The sequence below is a fragment of the Ruditapes philippinarum genome, unplaced genomic scaffold, assembly GCF_026571515.1.
Source record: "Ruditapes philippinarum isolate M1 unplaced genomic scaffold, ASM2657151v2 ctg848_1_1_1_1, whole genome shotgun sequence".
Taxonomy (NCBI): domain Eukaryota; kingdom Metazoa; phylum Mollusca; class Bivalvia; order Venerida; family Veneridae; genus Ruditapes; species Ruditapes philippinarum.
The window spans coordinates 217,964-238,181 of record NW_026860662.1 but is presented as its reverse complement, the minus strand read 5'-3'; the positions used below and the strand labels follow the sequence as shown (position 1 = coordinate 238,181).

The 20,218-nt window shown below is 31.4% G+C and overlaps 1 protein-coding gene across 2 annotated transcripts in view; it reads right to left on the bottom strand.

Moving 5' to 3' along the window:
- LOC132712941 (rho GTPase-activating protein 6-like) overlaps positions 1 to 18,512 on the bottom strand; it is a 53,761-nt gene extending 35,249 nt beyond the window's left edge. Inside the window, exons 1-2 of one of the 2 annotated variants that reach the window (XM_060695379.1) lie at positions 18,004 to 18,512; positions 4,456 to 4,562 (exon numbers count right to left, since the gene is read on the bottom strand). In XM_060695379.1, coding sequence (XP_060551362.1) covers positions 4,456 to 4,562; positions 18,004 to 18,037 — 141 coding nt within the window. In that variant the 5' untranslated portion in view covers positions 18,038 to 18,512. Of the gene's footprint in view, positions 1 to 4,455; positions 6,333 to 18,003 lie in introns of those variants that run through there. The other variant, XM_060695378.1, reaches the window with a different exon arrangement.
- Between the last annotated feature and the right edge of the window lie 1,706 nt (positions 18,513 to 20,218).

The following is a 20,218-nucleotide window of genomic DNA, read 5'->3' as shown; positions in this document are numbered from 1 at the left end:
TATAGATATCACACTTTTCTCTGACATTGTCGCAATGATCAGAGATGTAGTCTATGTATCGAACAAGCATACAAGATGTACATTTTGATATTTGAAAGAAATAACGTTACTCCGTGACAAGGCGGCAACGTCGGTCGCCGAACTATAGTAAATGTGGAGTTGATGTGGGAAAATCTAGTGCAAACAAATGGTCAATCAATGGGGGTATGCTTTATACAATCTATGAATACAAACATGGTTTATCGCCGCGGTACTATAAATGTTTTCACAGCAAAGAGGTCATTTCCTGCCTTCTTGTATTCATGTTATCTATAACGTCATATCTTAAGTGTAAATTGGTCTAAAACATACACTTCTGTTGTCGGTTACCCTTATATAGGGACACTGTGCATGTAGTAACCGTGATAATCTTACTATGTCAACAAGATTTATACAAATATAAGCAATCATCAGTATATTTAGCTTGAAAGATTTCCTGTGAAGTTTGATACGAGAGTTATATATTGTTTAAATCATTGAAAACATTGCTGTTACAAATAAATTAAAGTTTAAATACACAATCAGTTTTTACGGAGATAGTGATACAACAACCGGATAGCAAATACAAACTACTTGTGTTCAATTGAACTTTTCTACATGTTTCGATTTCATTAGAATGAAATAAGCAATAAAGAATATTTGAGAGAACAATGTCTCTGTCACTATTCGTAGCACGCCATTTCCCGTCGGTGTTGGTAATAATTCTTGCACGAAACCTCCATGAATATGTCAAGAAAACTTACAAGTGCTGGGTCAGAATGACCGGAATGTTGATGTGTATGACACTGAAATGTGATATGTTAGCAATGAATGGTAAGGACTCACTGTTAAACACCATGAATACGTTAGAATAGATGACAAATGACAAAGAACAAACAAACTTATCCATCTTGACTTGATAGAGCCCGGAAGAGGCGGTATATAACTATACGTATTACAGAATGACATTTGGCTGCGTTAAATTTACCTAAAGATTGGAGTAACTGTATGCTAAAATCTGGACGTTACATCCTTTATGCTTTCACCGTTTACAGTTTACTTAAGAGTGTAAGCTGGCATTATAGTTTCGTATTTTTATCGCAAATATTTACACAGAGTATCTGTACAAACTGTAATAGATAAATTTGTCAACTCTCTAGTATACATAAAAGTTTAACCACTGCAATTATGCCCTTCAAACGTTGTTCTGTTCCGTTAGCCTTTGTATGACGAGTTTTAGATGTTTACCTTTATTTACTGAAATAGTTTTGAAAACTGTAAACTTCTAACCTTAAAAGGTAAATATAGAGACTCCAAACATTAAACAAATCGCCGTGTTTAGAAACAGAAATACTGTTACTAGATATCAAATAAAGATTTCATTTTCTGAAAAACCTTTTTTTGATAATTGCCATAGTTTGAAGCTATTTGTGAAGTTTTTACTGAACAACACACAGGAATGTAAACAATGTAACAGGAATAGCGACAGTACAAAAAGCTACTGGTCAATATGGAAAGTTAATTTGTCTATATTACATTGTAGTTATGTCAATATAATCTTGCCACCTTCAGGAAATTAGTTTTCCATTAAGAAATCAATGTATCTGAAATTTCTGTAAGGACAACAATTTAGCATTACTGTAGCGTTCGTTATAGTACAGCCTTCATTGTTACCTATGGATATTGTTGCTGTCTTATGCATATATAACGAGATATTTGGTAGGTGTTAAATACCTTGCCTATTTTAATTATAGTTTAATAAGCATGGCAAGAGTCTCCTGTCAGCGCAGTATGTAATAATTGATGTATGCAGTAATTCATTCATATATTAATGACATAATGTATTTTTGCTGATTGTGAACTTATGGTACCAGGATGATTTTATAAGGTCAGGTAAACTTAATGTGTTCGGAAGCTCATGCCCCAGACTGTTTTTGCTCTTAAAAATATATAAAAATTGTATCCTCTGCCGCTATTTTTCCACGAGCATGACATTCATATGTTGCGGCGGCATGACAACAAAGTTCAAACAGAACATGGCAATGCCTCCCGGGAGAAGCGGCGCTGTTGACAAGTGCAAGTTAAAAGTGAATACCAAATGTGTCAAATACGATGTTAAATGTGGGGTCACCAGAGGACGGAGCAGCTGTCCTTTGCAAGGTTAAATGATATATGGCCAAACCCTAAGGCACGGTGTTGTGTATCACCGGCGTGCGTAAGATCAACTATATGTCAAATTTACATGTGTATTCATTTGTATATTCTGATTTGAAGTGACTCACTGCTGAACTTTTTGACTTTGATTCATTAATAGGTCGTAAAAAACATACAAGTGTAAGAAAAATGTACTATCTATTAAGTTTTATACCGTCGGATTTGGTGTGTGTCGAGTCTTCAGCGGGTTTTAGCTCGAGGTAAATCGTAACTGAATTAGTACTACGATAACACGATAGTTTACTCTTAGGGATAGGCTTATTTTTCACAAATTTGGTTTATTTCCAAACTTGTTAGCTGCAGGATAAATTATAGAGGTATTAAGCGGTCAAATAAATCGGTGAAAAGGTTTTGAACGACCAGATTTGTCAATGATATCAACAAATATGTATCTTCTGTTTGATTTCCAAATATCTAATTCATAAAGAAAGTATGTACAACTGTGCCTCCGGAAAGATGTTTTATAGTGAATAAAAGCCATTGTTTATATGCTTTAACAGGCCAAGTCAATTGTTTATGATCAGGAGGTGATATTTTGATACCAACACCGAGTGGTCTCTCTACATCAGTCATATTTTCTGTCCAAATTAGACAAGAAATGCGCATTTTATGGCAGACTGTTTCTCATTTTATTTGTAATACAGAATAGAAAAAAAAATATACTGCAGAACACAGGTTATTTTTTCAGACAAAATAAAGTTAGATGCACACGTAAATTGCATATTTAAACTAAATGAAGATCATAACTTGAATCACCACAGTGACATATACAATAAAACCTGTGAAATTATAATACAATCTTGTAGAAGATCTGGAATATTATTATAATTAGCAAGGGTGTGTGTTAACATAAATGTTCAAGTGAAAGAAAAAAAGAAGACACAATAATTTTCTTAATTTTATGGGCGCTAAATACAACCACAAGGCGTCTAATTTGTCAAATGCTATGGAAGTATAATTTTACAAATTCTATTTCAGAAATGCAGTAAAATTGCATGCGAATATACTGTAAGTGTTAGTACTAAACGTGCATGTTTTACAACTGTTTTGCATTTACGTTTTATTTCCTTATGTGCAAGATGACAGTAATGTGTTTTATAACTGACCCAAAGATATGCACGTATTTCATTGTGAAATTCTGAAGTTATATAATATGTCGTTTTATTACAAGAAAGTTTTATTACAATACAGATATCTCATGATTCTTTCCTATATGATGTATTCAGTATATCATAGAGGGTGTTAGCTTGAAATATCAGGATGTGATAGGTAAAATTAAGTGTTATGCTAAGTGAAGATGAAACCCTCTGTTAAGAATATATAAGTAATAAACTATATAAATATATTCCATATTAGATTTTTTATGTTATACTAACAAAGTCCCAGACGTAACTTTACACCCGTTGACGCTAATTAACACCGGAACTGAATTTTAAGGTTTTGTTCAACAAAAGACAGTAGGAAATAATGTCTCAAATAAAACTTAATTTTGACATTTTGCAACAATTTTAGAAAATACAAGTTAGGTGGGTATTGTATTTAATGATGTAAATTTAGTATGAAATGTTTGAGTGGTCTGACACTGTCATAAATGAGCCGCGTCACGACAAAACCAACATAATGGGTTTGCGACCAGCATGGATCCAGACCAGCCTGCACATCCACGCAGTCTGATCAGGATCCATGCTGTTCGCTATCAGTTTCTCTACTTGTAATAGGGTTTGTAAGCGAACAGCATGGATCCTGAGCAGACTGCGCGGATGCGCAGGCTGGTCTGGATCCATGCTGGTCGCAAACCCATTATGTTGGTTTTGTCGTGACACGGCTCAAATTAAGACTTTATCGTAAATCATCGTCTGTCGCTGTTTCCTTTCCTTGACCAAAATGAAAACTTTACTTATATTACCGGTAGCATTATCAATTCAAATAAAAGATACATGATCTTGACGGGATAGATGCAAACATTGTGCAGAGTTTCCTTTATGTTATATATATCATATTCAATTATATTACAGCATATTATTATATGAAAAGCTACTATCATTATGATATTAATTCCACAGGAAAGTATCAAATAACTTTTTGACAAAACTTAACTTTGTCAGCGTTTTTACGTACTTTGACTAAATATGCAAATTTCACTGCCCTAAGATATCAAAATCTCTACTTATACACTATGCAGTACATGATTATATCACACGTGAAGCACGTGGACACACTTACCTCTGGACTCCAGAGACACTGGCCGGCCGTGGATGTTCGAGGTTTACTTCTCCATCTTTTCGGCAGTATTCTATGATGGACAGAGGGAGATTTCGACTTTTGCATAGCTGGAGTAGAATGAATAAAAGGATGTGATAAAAATCCAAAATCGTCCCCGTCCACGTCACTAGTGTCTGTATCAAGTTCGTTTTCATTTTCTTCACCAAAAAGTCTAAGTTCTCCTAGAGACTTACTACGTTTTCTAAATTTTCCTGGATTTTGTATTTGCTCTGAATCAGGAATGGGTTCAGTATTTACACTATTTGATTCACTTGAACTAAGGTCGTTTCTAATTCCTACATACCCGCTTTGAATTGATATTTTATCTTCAGATGAAGATTTGACATTGTTATGTTTTTTATTTAATGCTTCACCAATGTTTTCATAAATTCGTTTTAGGCTTCGTTTAGCCCATGGTATAGATTTTCCATCAACATCGACAGAGTCAAGGTCTGTCTCGTTAACGGAAACACTCCTGAGCGTTCCCCTGAACTTCCGGTGAGGTATGGTTCTAGTACTGGCACTTTGGCTTGCGATTTCGTTGTTATTTATTTTCGGTGAATACAGAGAATTATGCTTTAAGTCTATCATAGAGGAGTGATGCGACAGAGGTTGGTTTCTGAACGATCTTGGGAACACATAGCTCCTGTCTAAAGTCACATACTCTTCCTCCTGTTCGGAACTGTCAAAGTTTGAACTGGCCGTCGTAAGACTATCGTCGTCATAACTTGTCGCGAATCTATTCCTTTCACTACCATTTGATAGTCTGTCACCACTGAGCCTGTCTGTACTCAGCCTGTCTGTGCTGATTCTATCAGTGCTCAATCTGTCATTACTTAGTCTATCAACACTACTTGGTCTTTCTACACTTCCAACAGAGATTGGAGGTGAGTCACGTGATTTTGACAACAATGAGTCCCTACGAATGAATGCATTGTCTCTAACCTTACCGGACATAGGGAATGTATGTAACAGTGCATTACTTCCAGGTGATACCTTATTATTGTCTGGAGAAGTAGGCTGAATTTGCCATATGCAACCGTTCCATGACTGACTGAGAGTAAGATTTTCAAGAGTGGGGCCTTCAAGTTTTTGCTCTCCATTTACAAGAAGGGGCCCACGAACTCCGTGCAAATCTCGTACCCCGTTTATCAACATGTTCCCACGACGTTCGTGCAATTCACGCTCTCCGTTAACGAGAGGTGTGAGGCCCCTGCGGCCTGCCCGGTCCGAGCAATGAGGCCTATCGCCGTGCACTGTCATATCTGACATCGGCGTTTCACTAACAGGGGTCCGGTTATATACATTGATTGCATTAGAATAAATATTCCAGTCTTGAACACTGAATCAATTCAATTTAATTAAATATTTTGTATACTTTATTTATGTCCCTATCTATCGTTTCTTGTTCAGGTTTTTTTTTATTTTACAAACGAATTTATTAGCTTTAATACACTTTCTGTAAACAAGATTATTCCGACTATTTACAACTTTTATCTCGCCCTAACAATGGGGTTTATCACAATTTAGCGATTAAAATATTGTACGTAAATCCAAGAGATGATATTGTATTTAAATGACTCGATTTAAATCACTGATTCTATTAAAAATAATGTATTTCCTGATATCTAAATAATCCTTTGGGGTAAACGTTAAAAATGAATCTATATTAATTTATCCATGTACATTTTTTGCTGGATTAAAGCATTTAATTTTTCGCATGTTAATCCTGCTTTGCTGTCAATGACAGACACGTTTAAACTGCCCAAATAAGCAAATACGGAAAAATAGCATGAAAACCTATTAAACCACTGCTATACACAGTTTCGACCGAGTTTTGGCCATCCATAAATTCGCGACACGAGTGGTTGACAATGTGACAGGGGGCGGAGTTTGTTAGTCACGTGTAACGCTGTATTTATACACCGCAGGCTATATTTATCTTAATATGGTTATTTAATGTAGGTCATCTGCATTCTTCTTACTGTACGTATATCAGTAAATACCCCACGTTTACTTTTTTAACTTTTAATGTACGATGAAGATATTTTGTGAAAAAAAAAATGTCACACATATTCATTTATAAAATTAATGCTGTTTCTGTTTGCTTGATTCTTTTTTCTTTTCTATGGCCAGTTTGTCATCGCAATATTTTTAATAAGTTCACAGCCGTTATACATTTTCGCTTAATACCTCCATTAGATCTGCTCATCTTTTAATCTGGACAAAATCATTCATGTGCCGGCTGATTATGTTCTTCATGAAGTTATAATAACATCCTGGGTTATCAAATTTCGAGAACATTTTTTTTTACTTTAAAATGTCTATACGTTACATTTATTAAGTACAAATGTATCTTAACCTATTAAACTGCTACCAATATTGTATCTGTACAGAATATCTTTATTTAAACAATTGTAGTTTCAATTTTTTTTCTCTTCGCAGCATATACAGTTATTAGTTTGACTTTAAATAATGTTGTATGCCCATAAGAGTTGTTTCCCTTATTAGGACTATACACTGTTGAAGGCAAACTCCTCGCAGCGGTTACTTCCCCTGATCTGTACAGTAACCACTGCCACCACAAGTAAATTCGGTCGAATATAGCCGGATATATTTTTTTCACTTTTAACTTTAAAATAGAATACTTTATATCATTTTAGTTTTCTTTCGTTAAATAGTTATGCTTAATGTACAAGAAAGTAAAGAATTATACGTATAAAAATTATTTTGTAAACATAACGAAAGATATTTTCACTGTGACACCGTATGCATAGTAACAACCAGTAAACAATGGCAGAATATAAACAGTTATTGAACGATTGCACAAAAAGATTTGATCCGGCACTTGCTTTAAAGTGATAACAAATTGTGTGTATTGAACTTATTTTGTCTGGTAAGGATGTAATTATAAATCTGCCAGTTTGATATGGGATCCTTGGCGTTCTGAAACTGGCCGCCATGTTTTTGTCACATGATACAACTATCATCACGTGATTTCAGTGGTGGCAGTGGTTAAAGTAGCAAAGCGTGACGTAACCGCTGTGAGGAGTTTGTGTTGAAGGATCTACAAGTTGTTTACCCTCCGGTTCACGGCAGTAAGCCACCTTGAGATCTACAATTTACATTAGAATACCGCTCTATATATCTGGAATGCTGTTCTAATTATAAATAGATCTTCGAGGAATTCCCCGAATACCAACCAATCACGTCGTTAATCGAGATCTATACATTTGTGACGTAAGTGAAGAGTGAATGTAATACAGATATAATGTTTGCATCTGTTTGCTTATTTCTTGTGTGTATTATGATTATTTATATATGAAACGTTCTAATTAGTGTTGACAGATTTAGATCAAAGTACAATGCAAGTCATATATCTTGATATACTATGCTCATCCTTGAATTATAAAGAGACTGTGTAGCAATTATCAATATTGTCTAATATCAAATTTGAGCATAGTATATCCTTAAACAAAAATGATGCCCCAACAACTGATAGATTTATAATAATAATAATAATAATAATAATAATAATAATAATAATAATAATGATAATAATAATAATAATAATAATAAAAGAAAAATGAAAATGATTTTGAAATGAGTTCACATTTTCTTAAAATGCCTCTTTTATCAATTATATAAACTAGAAATAGTAAACATTGTTTATATTAAAAACTCTGTATTATACAAGTGGACTTACGGTACTTTTTATAAAGTCTTTAAAAGCAAACTTCATTTCTTGAAGAGTTAGATCTATGTTTCAAGTAAATCAAAGAAATGTTATTTAGACAAGATGAGTCAGTCACGAGAGAGAGTGTGTTTTCATACACACGTCTAATATATTAATTTCTGTTTTAAAAAAAGCGGTAACCGAATTTCGGTAATTATGTATATTTATGAGAAATGATGTTTTGACAGACGGTAATGTTTAAGACGAGAAGGAAAATAAAAACTTGTACTGAATTCAGAAGTATCTCGATATTTCATCGTTACAGTGTATCTGGCATAAGCAGGTCACTCTGACAATGAAAATTCCGTACAGAATGTAACTGTAAAACAATAAACCGCATTCCTCATGCTGCAAAAACCTTACATCATCGACCTGCTGAATAGCCCGAACATAAACTGCACGTATAATTCAAACACAGTAAAAATTTCTCTTACTGTTTGCGTGATATATAGAAGAGCACAAAAAGCTTTCTACTGCCTGAATTGATGCTTTTTTCTAACGTTTCATTGAGAAACCATTTATTGTAAATCATTGTTGTACTTTTTATTTTCTATGTGTAATACATGGCAGCTCATTTAAGAAAAAATAAACAAAATTTATAGAATTGACTGGTCTAAAAACAGCCCAGCAGTAATGTAATAAAATATATCTTAAAACTTAAAGTGAATGAACAGAAAATAGCAAATGTGGCAAGTATCCTTTTAACGACCGCATGCTGTTGATGGCATTCTTGCTATAACGACCACACGGTGTATGGTATTCTTGTTGTAACGACCACATACTGTATATGACATTTTTGTAGTAACGACCACATATACTGTGTATGACATTAGTGTTGTAACGAGCATACACAGTATATGACATTCTTACTTCATCGACCACGTACTGTTGATGACATTCTTGTTTCAACGACCACATATTGTATATGATTTTCTTATTTCATCGACCACACAGTGTAAAATATATTCTTGTTTCAACGACCACAAAGTGCATATGACATTGTTTCAACGACCACTTACTACAGATGAATTCTTATCGTTAGGACCACATACTGTGTATGGCATTCTTTGTGTAACGACCACATTTTATATATGACATTTTTGTTCAACGACCACATACTGTAGCTGACATTCTTGTTTTAACGACCACATTGTCTAATATATATACATTGTAGATTACAGTCTTGTTTTGACGACCACATCCTTTGATGGCATTCATGCTTCACGACCACATCCTACAGATCCTAGTTTATCGGACACGTCCTAAGGTAGACACTATGTCAGTCAGAGAAGTGATATCCAGATCAAATATTTTCTAAGGTCAATCTATATCATTACCTCTTGAACATATCTACCTGTTGACGTCAGTCATTACCGCCTGGTCATCTCGTTGTACAAACTTACAAGCGTCTGTTTAATTTTGAGCCTAAAATAGCAACATATTTATGTTCTGGCTCCAGTTCGTAATGCTATAAATCCACGCTAATAAAAACATATCAGTATGTGTAATATACATTCAGAGAAAATATAGTTCTCTATTTGTAGCAAAAGGTGAAGTGATTCTGTTTCAATTTACATAGGTGAACTAACAAGAAAGATACTGAAAAATCTTGTTACAGTAATAATCCACATCTTGTACACTTCCCAACTGTCTTACTGAAGTGCGAAATGTTACACTTTAACGTTAAATAACAAAACATAGACATAATCAAAGAAATAATTGGTTTATAATTTCACTGAAGTTTGTCTTGGAACTAGTTGTCTGACAATATAAATATAATATGGAGTAAACTCTTTGAACAAGTCTAGTTTGTCAGTATATGTTTTACCGTCAATCAAGAATTATTTCTGAAAATATTTTACCGCAATAGAATCAAAACCAGCGTGTAAGTACATGATCCCTGTCAGGTACATGTGCCGGTGCCAGGTACCTGTATCAAGAATAACAAACCACTGACTTTCAAGGTCTTTCCATATTTCCAGTGTGTGCACCAGATAATCTTTGATGAACTAAATAAATATTAGGGTTTTTGTTGATTATGTAGACTGCTAGCAAATTGCAGAACAGAAAAAACGACAATTGTAGATAGTGGCAAGCACTGATGTTGGCCCAGTTACCCCGTTCTATCTTTTTGTCTAGACTAGGTATACTAGCGTAGTCATGGAAATAATGACGTCATTCACAATTTCAATTACTTCCTCATAACAACGTTTTGTACCTTTAATCTGAAGAGTAGAAACCTGTTATGATAACAGGGTACATGCTTGCTATCTATCATCTCACAGTAAATGCTTCAGCACGAGTATATAGCAAGCAGGAATTGTCTTCAAACGAACAAATATTTTGCCCGAGAACGCCAGCTGCTCGTGCAAAACATTTCTACGTGGCGTGAAATAGAAAATGCACGATAAAGATGATGGATTGAAATGAAAATGCAACAAAGAAAATCCTTGTTTTATATAAAATCTGCATTTGTTTTTTCTGTAAAATTAATTGGAATTTTTATTATCTGCCGTTGGCAACGTTGTAGATAAAGATTATATACAGGTTTCTATTGTATACATGCTACCTTCTGCTGTTCAACAGAAAATGAGAATGCTTTTGCACTTTATGACATTTTGATCATACTTCAATTGTTTCAAGAAAATTACAGAAACATGTACTTTTTGGGAAAATGAAAATTAACCAAATTTCAAAAATTTAAAAAAATGGATATTTCGGTATCCTGCTTGAATTGGCGTAAAAATTTACTTATTGAATTATCATTGTTTTATATAATTACGGGCGACAAAAACAATCATTACAGTTGCTGTATGTTCATTGAAGCTGTGACTATTAACTTAGACCTATTTGAAAATGCATTTGATTTATCATACATTACAAATCAAAGAAAAGACAAATCATACTCAACCGAATAGACTTTAAAGTAAAATAAATTTCAGAAAGTTGTTCATGATGACGTATGGAAGAGAAACTCGAGCCAATATTAAGATGGTATCAAAACCCGTCAGTTTGATGATAGAAGTAAACAGAAAGCAACTTGTTTCTTATAGCGTAACATATATAAATATGTAGGTGTGAAATTTATTTGTTTTAATATCTTTCCTATTTTTGTGATATTTACTAAATTCTGGATTTTGTAAATTTGTAATTATGTGGTTCACATTATATTTGGACGAAAGCTGTCCTTGGTTTAAGTAGATTGTTGACAGTCTAATTATATGAACTTGAAGCAATAGCTTTTACACAATTGAACAATGCTACTAAAATCATGAATAAAGAATATATGACATGTATGATAGGGTATTAAAACAATGTATGATAACTTGAGATATTAAATGTATGATAACTAGAGATATAAAATATATGATTAAAGGAGATATAAAATGTATGATAAATGGAGATATAAAATGTATGATAACTAGATATATAAAATGTATAATAACTTAAGATATTAAATGTATGATAAATGGAGATATAAAATGTATGATAAATGAAAATATAAGATGTATGATAACCAGAGATATAAAATGTATGATAACCAGAGATATAAAATGTATGATAACTAGAGATATAAAATGTATAATAACTTGAGATATTAAATGTATGATAAATGGAGATATAAAATGTATGATAAATGAAAATATAAAATGTATGATAACCAGAGATATAAAATGTATGATAACCAGAGATATAAAATGTATGATAACAAGAGATATAAAATGTATGATAACTGGAGATATAAAATGTATGATAACTGGAGATATAAAATGTATGATAACAAAAGATATAAGATGTATGATAACTGGAGATATAAAATGTATGATAACTGGAGATATAAAATGTATGATAACTGGATATATAAAATGTATGATAACAAGAGATATAAAATGTATGATAACATGGAGATATAAAATGTATGATAACTGGAGATATAAAATGTATGATAACTGGAGATATAAAATGTATGATAACTAGAGATATAAAATGTATGATAACTAGAGATATAAAATGTATGATAACAAGAGATATAAAATGTATGATAACTGGAGATATAAAATGTATGATAACTGGAGATATAAAATGTATGATAACAAGAGATATAAAATGTATGATAACTAGAGATATAAAATGCATGATAAATGGAGATATAAAATGTATGATAACAAGAGATATAAAATGCATGATAACAAGAGATATAAAATGTATGATAAATGGAAATATAAAATGTATGATAACTAGAGATATAAAATGTATGATAAATGGAAATATAAAATGTATGATAACTAGAGATATAAAATGTATGATAACTAGAGATATAAAATGTATGATAACTAGAGATATAAAATGTATGATAACTAGAGATATAAAATGTATGATAAATGGAAATATAAAATGTATGATAACTAGAGATATAAAATGTATGATAAATGGAAATATGAAATGTATGATAACTAGAGATATAAAATGTATGATAAATGAAAATATAAAATATATGATAACTAGAGATATAAAATGTATGATAAAGAGAGATATAAAATGTTTGATAACTGGAGATATAAAATGTATGATAACTAGAGATATAAAATATATGATAACTTAAGATATAAAATGTATGATAACTAGAGATATAAAATATATGATAACTTAAGATATAAAATGTATTGTAAATGGAGATATAAAATGTATGATAACCAGAGATATAAAATGTATGATAAATGGAAATATAAAATGTATGATAACTGGAGATATAAAATGTATGATAACGAGAGATATAAAATGTATGATAACTAGAGATATAAAATGTATGATAAATGTAAATATAAAATGTATGATAACTAGAGATATAAAATGTATGATAAATGGAAATATGAAATGTATGATAACTAGAGATATAAAATGTATTATACATGAAAATATAAAATATATGATAACTAGAGATATAAAATGTATGATATAAATAGAGATATAAAATATTTGATAACTGGAGATATAAAATGTATGATAACTAGAGATATAAATTAAATGATAACTTAAGATATAAAATGTATGATAAATGGAGATATAAAATGTATGATAACCAGAGATATAAAATGTATGATAACTAGAAATATAAAATGTATGATAAATGGAAATATAAAATGTATGATAACCAGAGATATAAAATGTATGATAAATGGAGATATAAAATGTATGATAACAAGAGATATAAAATGTATGATAACTGGAGATAAATGCTGATAACTTGATGATAAAATATGTATGATAACTGAGATATAAAATGTATGATAAATGAGATATAAATGTATGATAACTAAAATGTATGATAACAAAAGATATAAGATGTTGATACTGGAGATATAAAATGTATGTATGATAACTGGATAACAAAAGATATAAGATGTATAAAAATGGGAGATATAAAATTATGATAACAAAAGATATAAGATGTAAACTGGAGATATAAAATGTAAAACAGAGATATAAATGTATATAATGTATGATATGATAACAAAATATAAGATGTATGATAACTATATAAAATGTATGATAACAAGAGATATAAGATGTATGATAACAAGAGATATAAAATGTATGACAACTGGAGATATTTAATTGGTGATAACTTGATAACTGATTTATAAAATACATGATAACAAGAGATATAAAATGTATATGATAACTAGAGATATAAAATGTATGATACTAGAGATATAAAATGTATAATAACTAGAGATAGAGATGTTTGATAACTAGAGATATAAAATGTCTGATAACTGGAGATATACAAAGTATGGTAACTAGAGATATCTTATGTATGATAAATGAAGATGTAAAATGTATGATAACAAGAGATATAAAATGCATGATAACTTGAGATATAAAATGCATGATAACTTGAGATAGAGTCAAATTCCTCCGTCGTGCGCCCGATAATCTCATTTCTGAAATAATCACGGAAACTTTTATAGCACATTGCCAATTTGCAATGAAATATGCTTCTTTTTTTCTCACACAGTACGTGAGCACGTGCCAGCACGAGCTGTCATATAGTTCATACTTATTATGATTGCTGTCATACACATTTATCATTTCTGACATTGTATAATCATATATAGATCTTAGGGCATTGTCCCATACTCTCGTTTACCTTTAGTTATATACGTAACAGGTGCCCCACCCCCTTTGGTTATTTATTAAGATGTTAACACTCTTTCGGATATTAAATAAATGGCATTTAGAAAAGTTGATATAAATGACAAGTAATATAATTAACATAATGAGATGGTCAGTTTGGTGATCATATTTGAAAGAAATTTAATTTCCAAGAATGAATGACTGAAAGTTACAGCGATTCGTCATCAAACGCGATTATCATTATTGTTTTTGTTTCCTCTTTTTAAGTCACATAAATGGTGAAATTTCATACAGGGCGATCAATGTAAGTACAGTAGAACCTTCCTTCGTTACTTAGCTAGATAGCGTTGTTTAAAGCGGGATTTGAACCCACAACGATAAGGGACAGGCGACTCAACGTCTGCAATGTTAAAATTACGCCACAGAGGCTTCTACAATAAATCAATTTAAATATATATAGACATTCATAAGAACACACTTTATGTATTTATAGCTGAAAACGTGAGGGAGGTACATGTTAATGCTGGCACGATCTTTCATAATATAATGTAACTTTTGCCATTTCCTATCAATACTCATTTTAATAATATGTAGATTGTATGATATAATATGTAGATTGACTGATATAATCATATACTGTGATAAGATCATGATGAATGTATTAACATTCATTTGTCCACGATCAAGAACGAGAGTTTCCAGTAAAACATTTATAAACAATATGGTAGCTATCTTTTCTCTGGCATTATCTTATGTAACAGTGATGTCTGGGGAATTATATTGTATATTAGTAATATAGCAGCATTATAAATACAGATTATCCTCTGATAAAATCTTCCTCAAATCAACTCCCTGTGTTATATTTAGATTTATCATCGTTTATATCAGTATATATCGGAATATATCAGAAAGTTGCTTATATTTATAATCGTGATAGATTGTTCCGTTAAAATACGATTGCTTTTCCAGGCTTCACATTTTTATTGATATAATATAGTTTGACGTGTATTTAAGACTGGGAAGAAATTTCAAAGAACATTCATTTTATTCACTGGTATGAGTCATACAGTTTTCTTTTGGGCGATTTTTCTATTTTCCTGTTTTGAAATAAAAATAAATCTTCATTTGAAAATGACAGGTACTTCAAAAAGTTAAGATTTAATGTAAATATTTAGTCTATTTTGGAAAACAAAACATAAGCTACAGCAGAAAACAAATTACAAAACAACTTAACTTATTACTTACAAAATCTTAAACAACTGTATTTAAATCATTACAATTTTTGTTCGTGCTATCTGAGATTTCAGCTATAGTGTGTGTCGCGCAATTAAGGGAGTCGAATTTTAAGTTCTACTTTTTAAGTTTGGTGGGTCGCAAGAGACCCGCTGACACTTATATACTATATGTAGAAGGTAAAAAAAGAACACAATTTATGTCTAATGAAATATTCTGATCATGGGCTTCATTATTATTGATAAAAAGTATAAAACTATGTTTACATACATATTTATAAAAGAAGAGCTTTTTCCATTGAGAAATTGCTGGAATAAGACGTTTTGTTCATGGTCGTATTGCTTTCGTTTAATTTTAAATTGATACAGATGAACTACGAGTTCTGGTAATTAAAGTGTACAACATTCTATATGAACATATCTACATCAGTGACCGTTATATATGACGTTGATTTTGATGACCAGATGCCTTCTAACATTAACTTATGGTTTACTGACTTGTTATACCCTTAAACACGTTATTTTCTTTTTATATCTGCAAAATAAAACTAAAAACAATTTGTTTTGAAATTGAAATATTTTTTTCAAAGAAGGCATCAACACGACTGTATCTAGCTATTCCTACAAATGGCATCTTATTCAATGACTTCAGCAAACTGAAATTAGTTTACAGAATGGAAAACACGGAAAAGATGTTTATATAATGGTAAGGTTATGTTATGCAAAATCGATTTTTATATTACTTAAAGCACAATTCTTTATAAGTTAGGTACACGAGACAACAGGACCACAGTTACTGTTTGATTTCAGTAACAACTATACTTGTAAATGCTCTCGAATCCGAAATAAAGGAATGTAGGGCATAACCACAATGCGAACAACTTGGTTATTTCATTCCTTTCCCAATTTTCTTCTAGACTTATTAATTCGTTGTGTTGAAGTTGTTTTCTGTAATTTACCACCCTGACTCCGGGCATGACAAGTTTACAAGGAGCCAGTTTGCTAGATATTCCTTATAATTGATCTACTACGGTTTATATTCTCTCCACCTGTGGATAAAAATAAATCACGCAGTGCTGGCGCGTGCTTTCCACGCTCCACGAGCGCTGACTCATCGCGCAATTGTTTACTGTATGTATATTTTCAGCTGCTGTATTGAGATAATCTAGATTAGCGCTGATTATCGCTCCAGATATACTTTCGCCGGTATTGTAGTGGAACGAAAGGTGTCAACTATCAGCATTCATACATCAAAAAGTAGTCCAAAAATAGCAAGCGTTTCTCCCCTCGTGCTCCAGTACTTGATCTTTGTAGTTGTTGGTATTGTATTCAGTAAAAGTTTTATTTAATTGATGGATAAACATCGAGTATAGTTTTATGTTGTTACTCCTGACGGTCAACTAAATGTCCAAACTTGCCGTATATTTGATGACTTTCTATTTCAGGTGAACTGCATGATTTGAGCGTATATTAGTCTTATATATGTCTTGCAATATACGTTATAGAAATTCTGTTCACAAATAATGCTTAAAATGTAACTGGTTGTGTCAGTTAGTCATTTAGTCTACACGTCTATTAGTCAAGTCTGTTATAACACAAATAATTGTTTAAAATAAAATAATCATACATGTATATGATAGATATTAAACAATTCATTAAAATATAAAATACATATATGTTTATTAACATTTCCATAGTACCTAAACCAGACTCATACATTGTTTCAAATACATGTAAATATATCGTTACTTGACAATTAAATCTTCAAATTTAGTCAAATTTAAGTTGAAATATGTCATCAAAGTAATATGTGATATATTATTATAAAGGTATGGTTAATTTATAACGATAACTATTTTCTATCATAGACACGAGCTTGGTATTCTCTGCACCATCTTAAAGGAGACTGATTACATATTTCACATGTTGCCTGATATTGTACAACGAATATTTCATATTTTGCTTAAGGAGGAGTACCTGATATTGTACGATATATCCTGGAAGATTCTTCTTTTAATAAACAATATGAATGACGACACCAAAAGTGGCAAACAATAACCTTTAACAATATTACCACTGTTCCTTTGCTAGATAACACAAATTAAGATGTTTAATTACTTGATATAATCATAATCATGAACTATCATAAACACTCCAATTATTAGCCAGTCCATTTCAAATAAACACTTTTGTTTAAATAAACTAAATATCAATGGAAATGTTTTTATTATAATCTATTTGCAAAGAAGTGTTTTTAACCTAGTTTGTTACAACATTTTTTATGGTTCGAACAAGTAGGTGCAGAGAAATTTTGATGTCCTTATATTAATTGATTTAATTCATTAGTTTTTGTAGTGAAATGTTTAAGATATAATAAATATAATAATAAATATATAAAGTTACCTTTATCAACATCTACGGCTTTCATGTGGCCCATTGGATTGTATTATCACTGTACAGTTGACATCACAAATTAAAGTTTCCATTCATATGAATGATTCACACACAATACACACAAAATATACGTTTACAAAAGTAAAGCTGTATTTATTTATTTACTCCCATTTTATTTTTTTTTAAATTCCAATTTCACGTGCAAAATTACGGATGTTTACGAAGACAGTAAGGTGATAAAACACCATAAAATCTTCTCATTGGTTCTAAATACCTATGCATGTTAAATGTGCGATTTTTTCCAAAGATAACTACTAACATTTGATTCCAACTTGCAAAATAAAGAAATCAGATTCTTGTTTAAATCCCCTAACCACTGGTAGGAATGCTTTTATTTAATAACTTCACACACATTCCGTTACAATAGAAATCTGCTGTAGCATTGTAAGACTTTGAGAGAGAAATTTCTACTATAAACTTTCAGGCATGATAGAGAACTTTTTTTCCCTCTGGTAAGTTACCAAGATTCTGATTCCCGGCATGAACCGTTCCAAGGAACCAGTTTTACTACTTACCTGTACTGGTTCCTGTACCTTAACTAGAGCAGCAATTATTTCTATATACACTGCCGGTTACCAGCTGATAATTCCAGGTAGGTACATTATACTGTGGGAGATATTGTCACGTGGTTCTGACATATTTGGGTCGTAGCGATAATCTGTTACTACCCCGTTGAAACCTGCACGCGGATTACCGGAGAAGATCAAAAACTTATTCGTAACACCAAGAATGACTTTCTTACGACATATTTGATTCATGTCACCAAATAAAACATTTTAGGTCTTCAAAGACTAAACTCAGCAGAAACATGTCAAATATATAATAATAACAATATTTGATATATACGTTATATACAATAAAATACCTAGTTGTGATTGGTCAATTAGGAGCAACTGTGGTCTAAATATCTATCAGAAAATATTTAACAATATACTTTTAGTGTAAATGATGAAAATTGCCTCGTTTAAAAATATTTCAGTTTAAAAAGTATCTGATAACGTTCTTTGTTAAAATCTTTCACAGAACGTTTTTAAATACCATATGTTATGGAGCAACATACATGTATAGACCTTTAGGCATGCAACGCTTAAAGTTTTAGCAATCTCTTACGATGAACACAAATGATAAAATGTTATATACCTCCAAGTAAATTATAAGCTGTTTATAAGCTATTTTGCTTTGATTCTGTATTGATTTTTACCGCATCCTAGAATACACACCTTGATAATCCGCGAGTTATCAAGGAGATTAACCTTTCTTACCGCCGATTTGGCAGCTACAATTTTCGGGTATCTGTTTTTTATTTCAATTCTCTGACCAGAAATTATTTTGACACTGTGAGAATGTTCAGTCGGTTACACCCGTTGTCTGCATCTACTTGCTACTATTTATATTTCTACTAATTTAAATGATAATCAACAGACTGTGTTTGAACTGTTAGAGTTAAATATGTATCATACAGAGATTTTGACAGCGATAAATTGTACGGAAAATTACAGAAATTAGTTGTCTCCTATTTCAAGGTTATTCTTCAAGTTTCTATATCGGCAATGAGCATCAGATGAACAAATATATTTACATTATTTCGAAGATAAACTCTCTAATTTGCTGTATATAATTTAATTTGTCGTATATTTTGGCCTTACGGCCTTCTTCAACGGCATTTATTATACATACAATGTACGAATTTTATATATATTCAATGATATTGTTCACGATAAAAAATACATGTTCGTTTTTTTGTATCATTTTAATAGTTCTTACAAAAATATTTCTATCAAATTCATATTCGCAGATGAGTAACATTTGCTAAGTTTTTTAATTTAAGTGGTGCATATTTGCCTAGTGTAACATGACAAACTGTACATATTTACATTTGTTATAGTAAGTTAAGGAATATATGGTTGAAATTGAAGAAAGAGCAAGTATATTATATGATCTGTATCATTGACGTTAGGGATTTGAAGCCCTGATCGAGCGAGTGTTATATTTCTCGCGCATGCGCTATCACGCATTCTCAATACCATTTGCAAATATTGAATCACGGAAAGTGAAAAAAATAATGTTCAGAGATCATAAAAATAATATTTGAATATGGAAAAAGAATATCTCCCGGACATAAATTTGAATTCTTGCAAACAAGATACGAACCATGTTCTCTCAG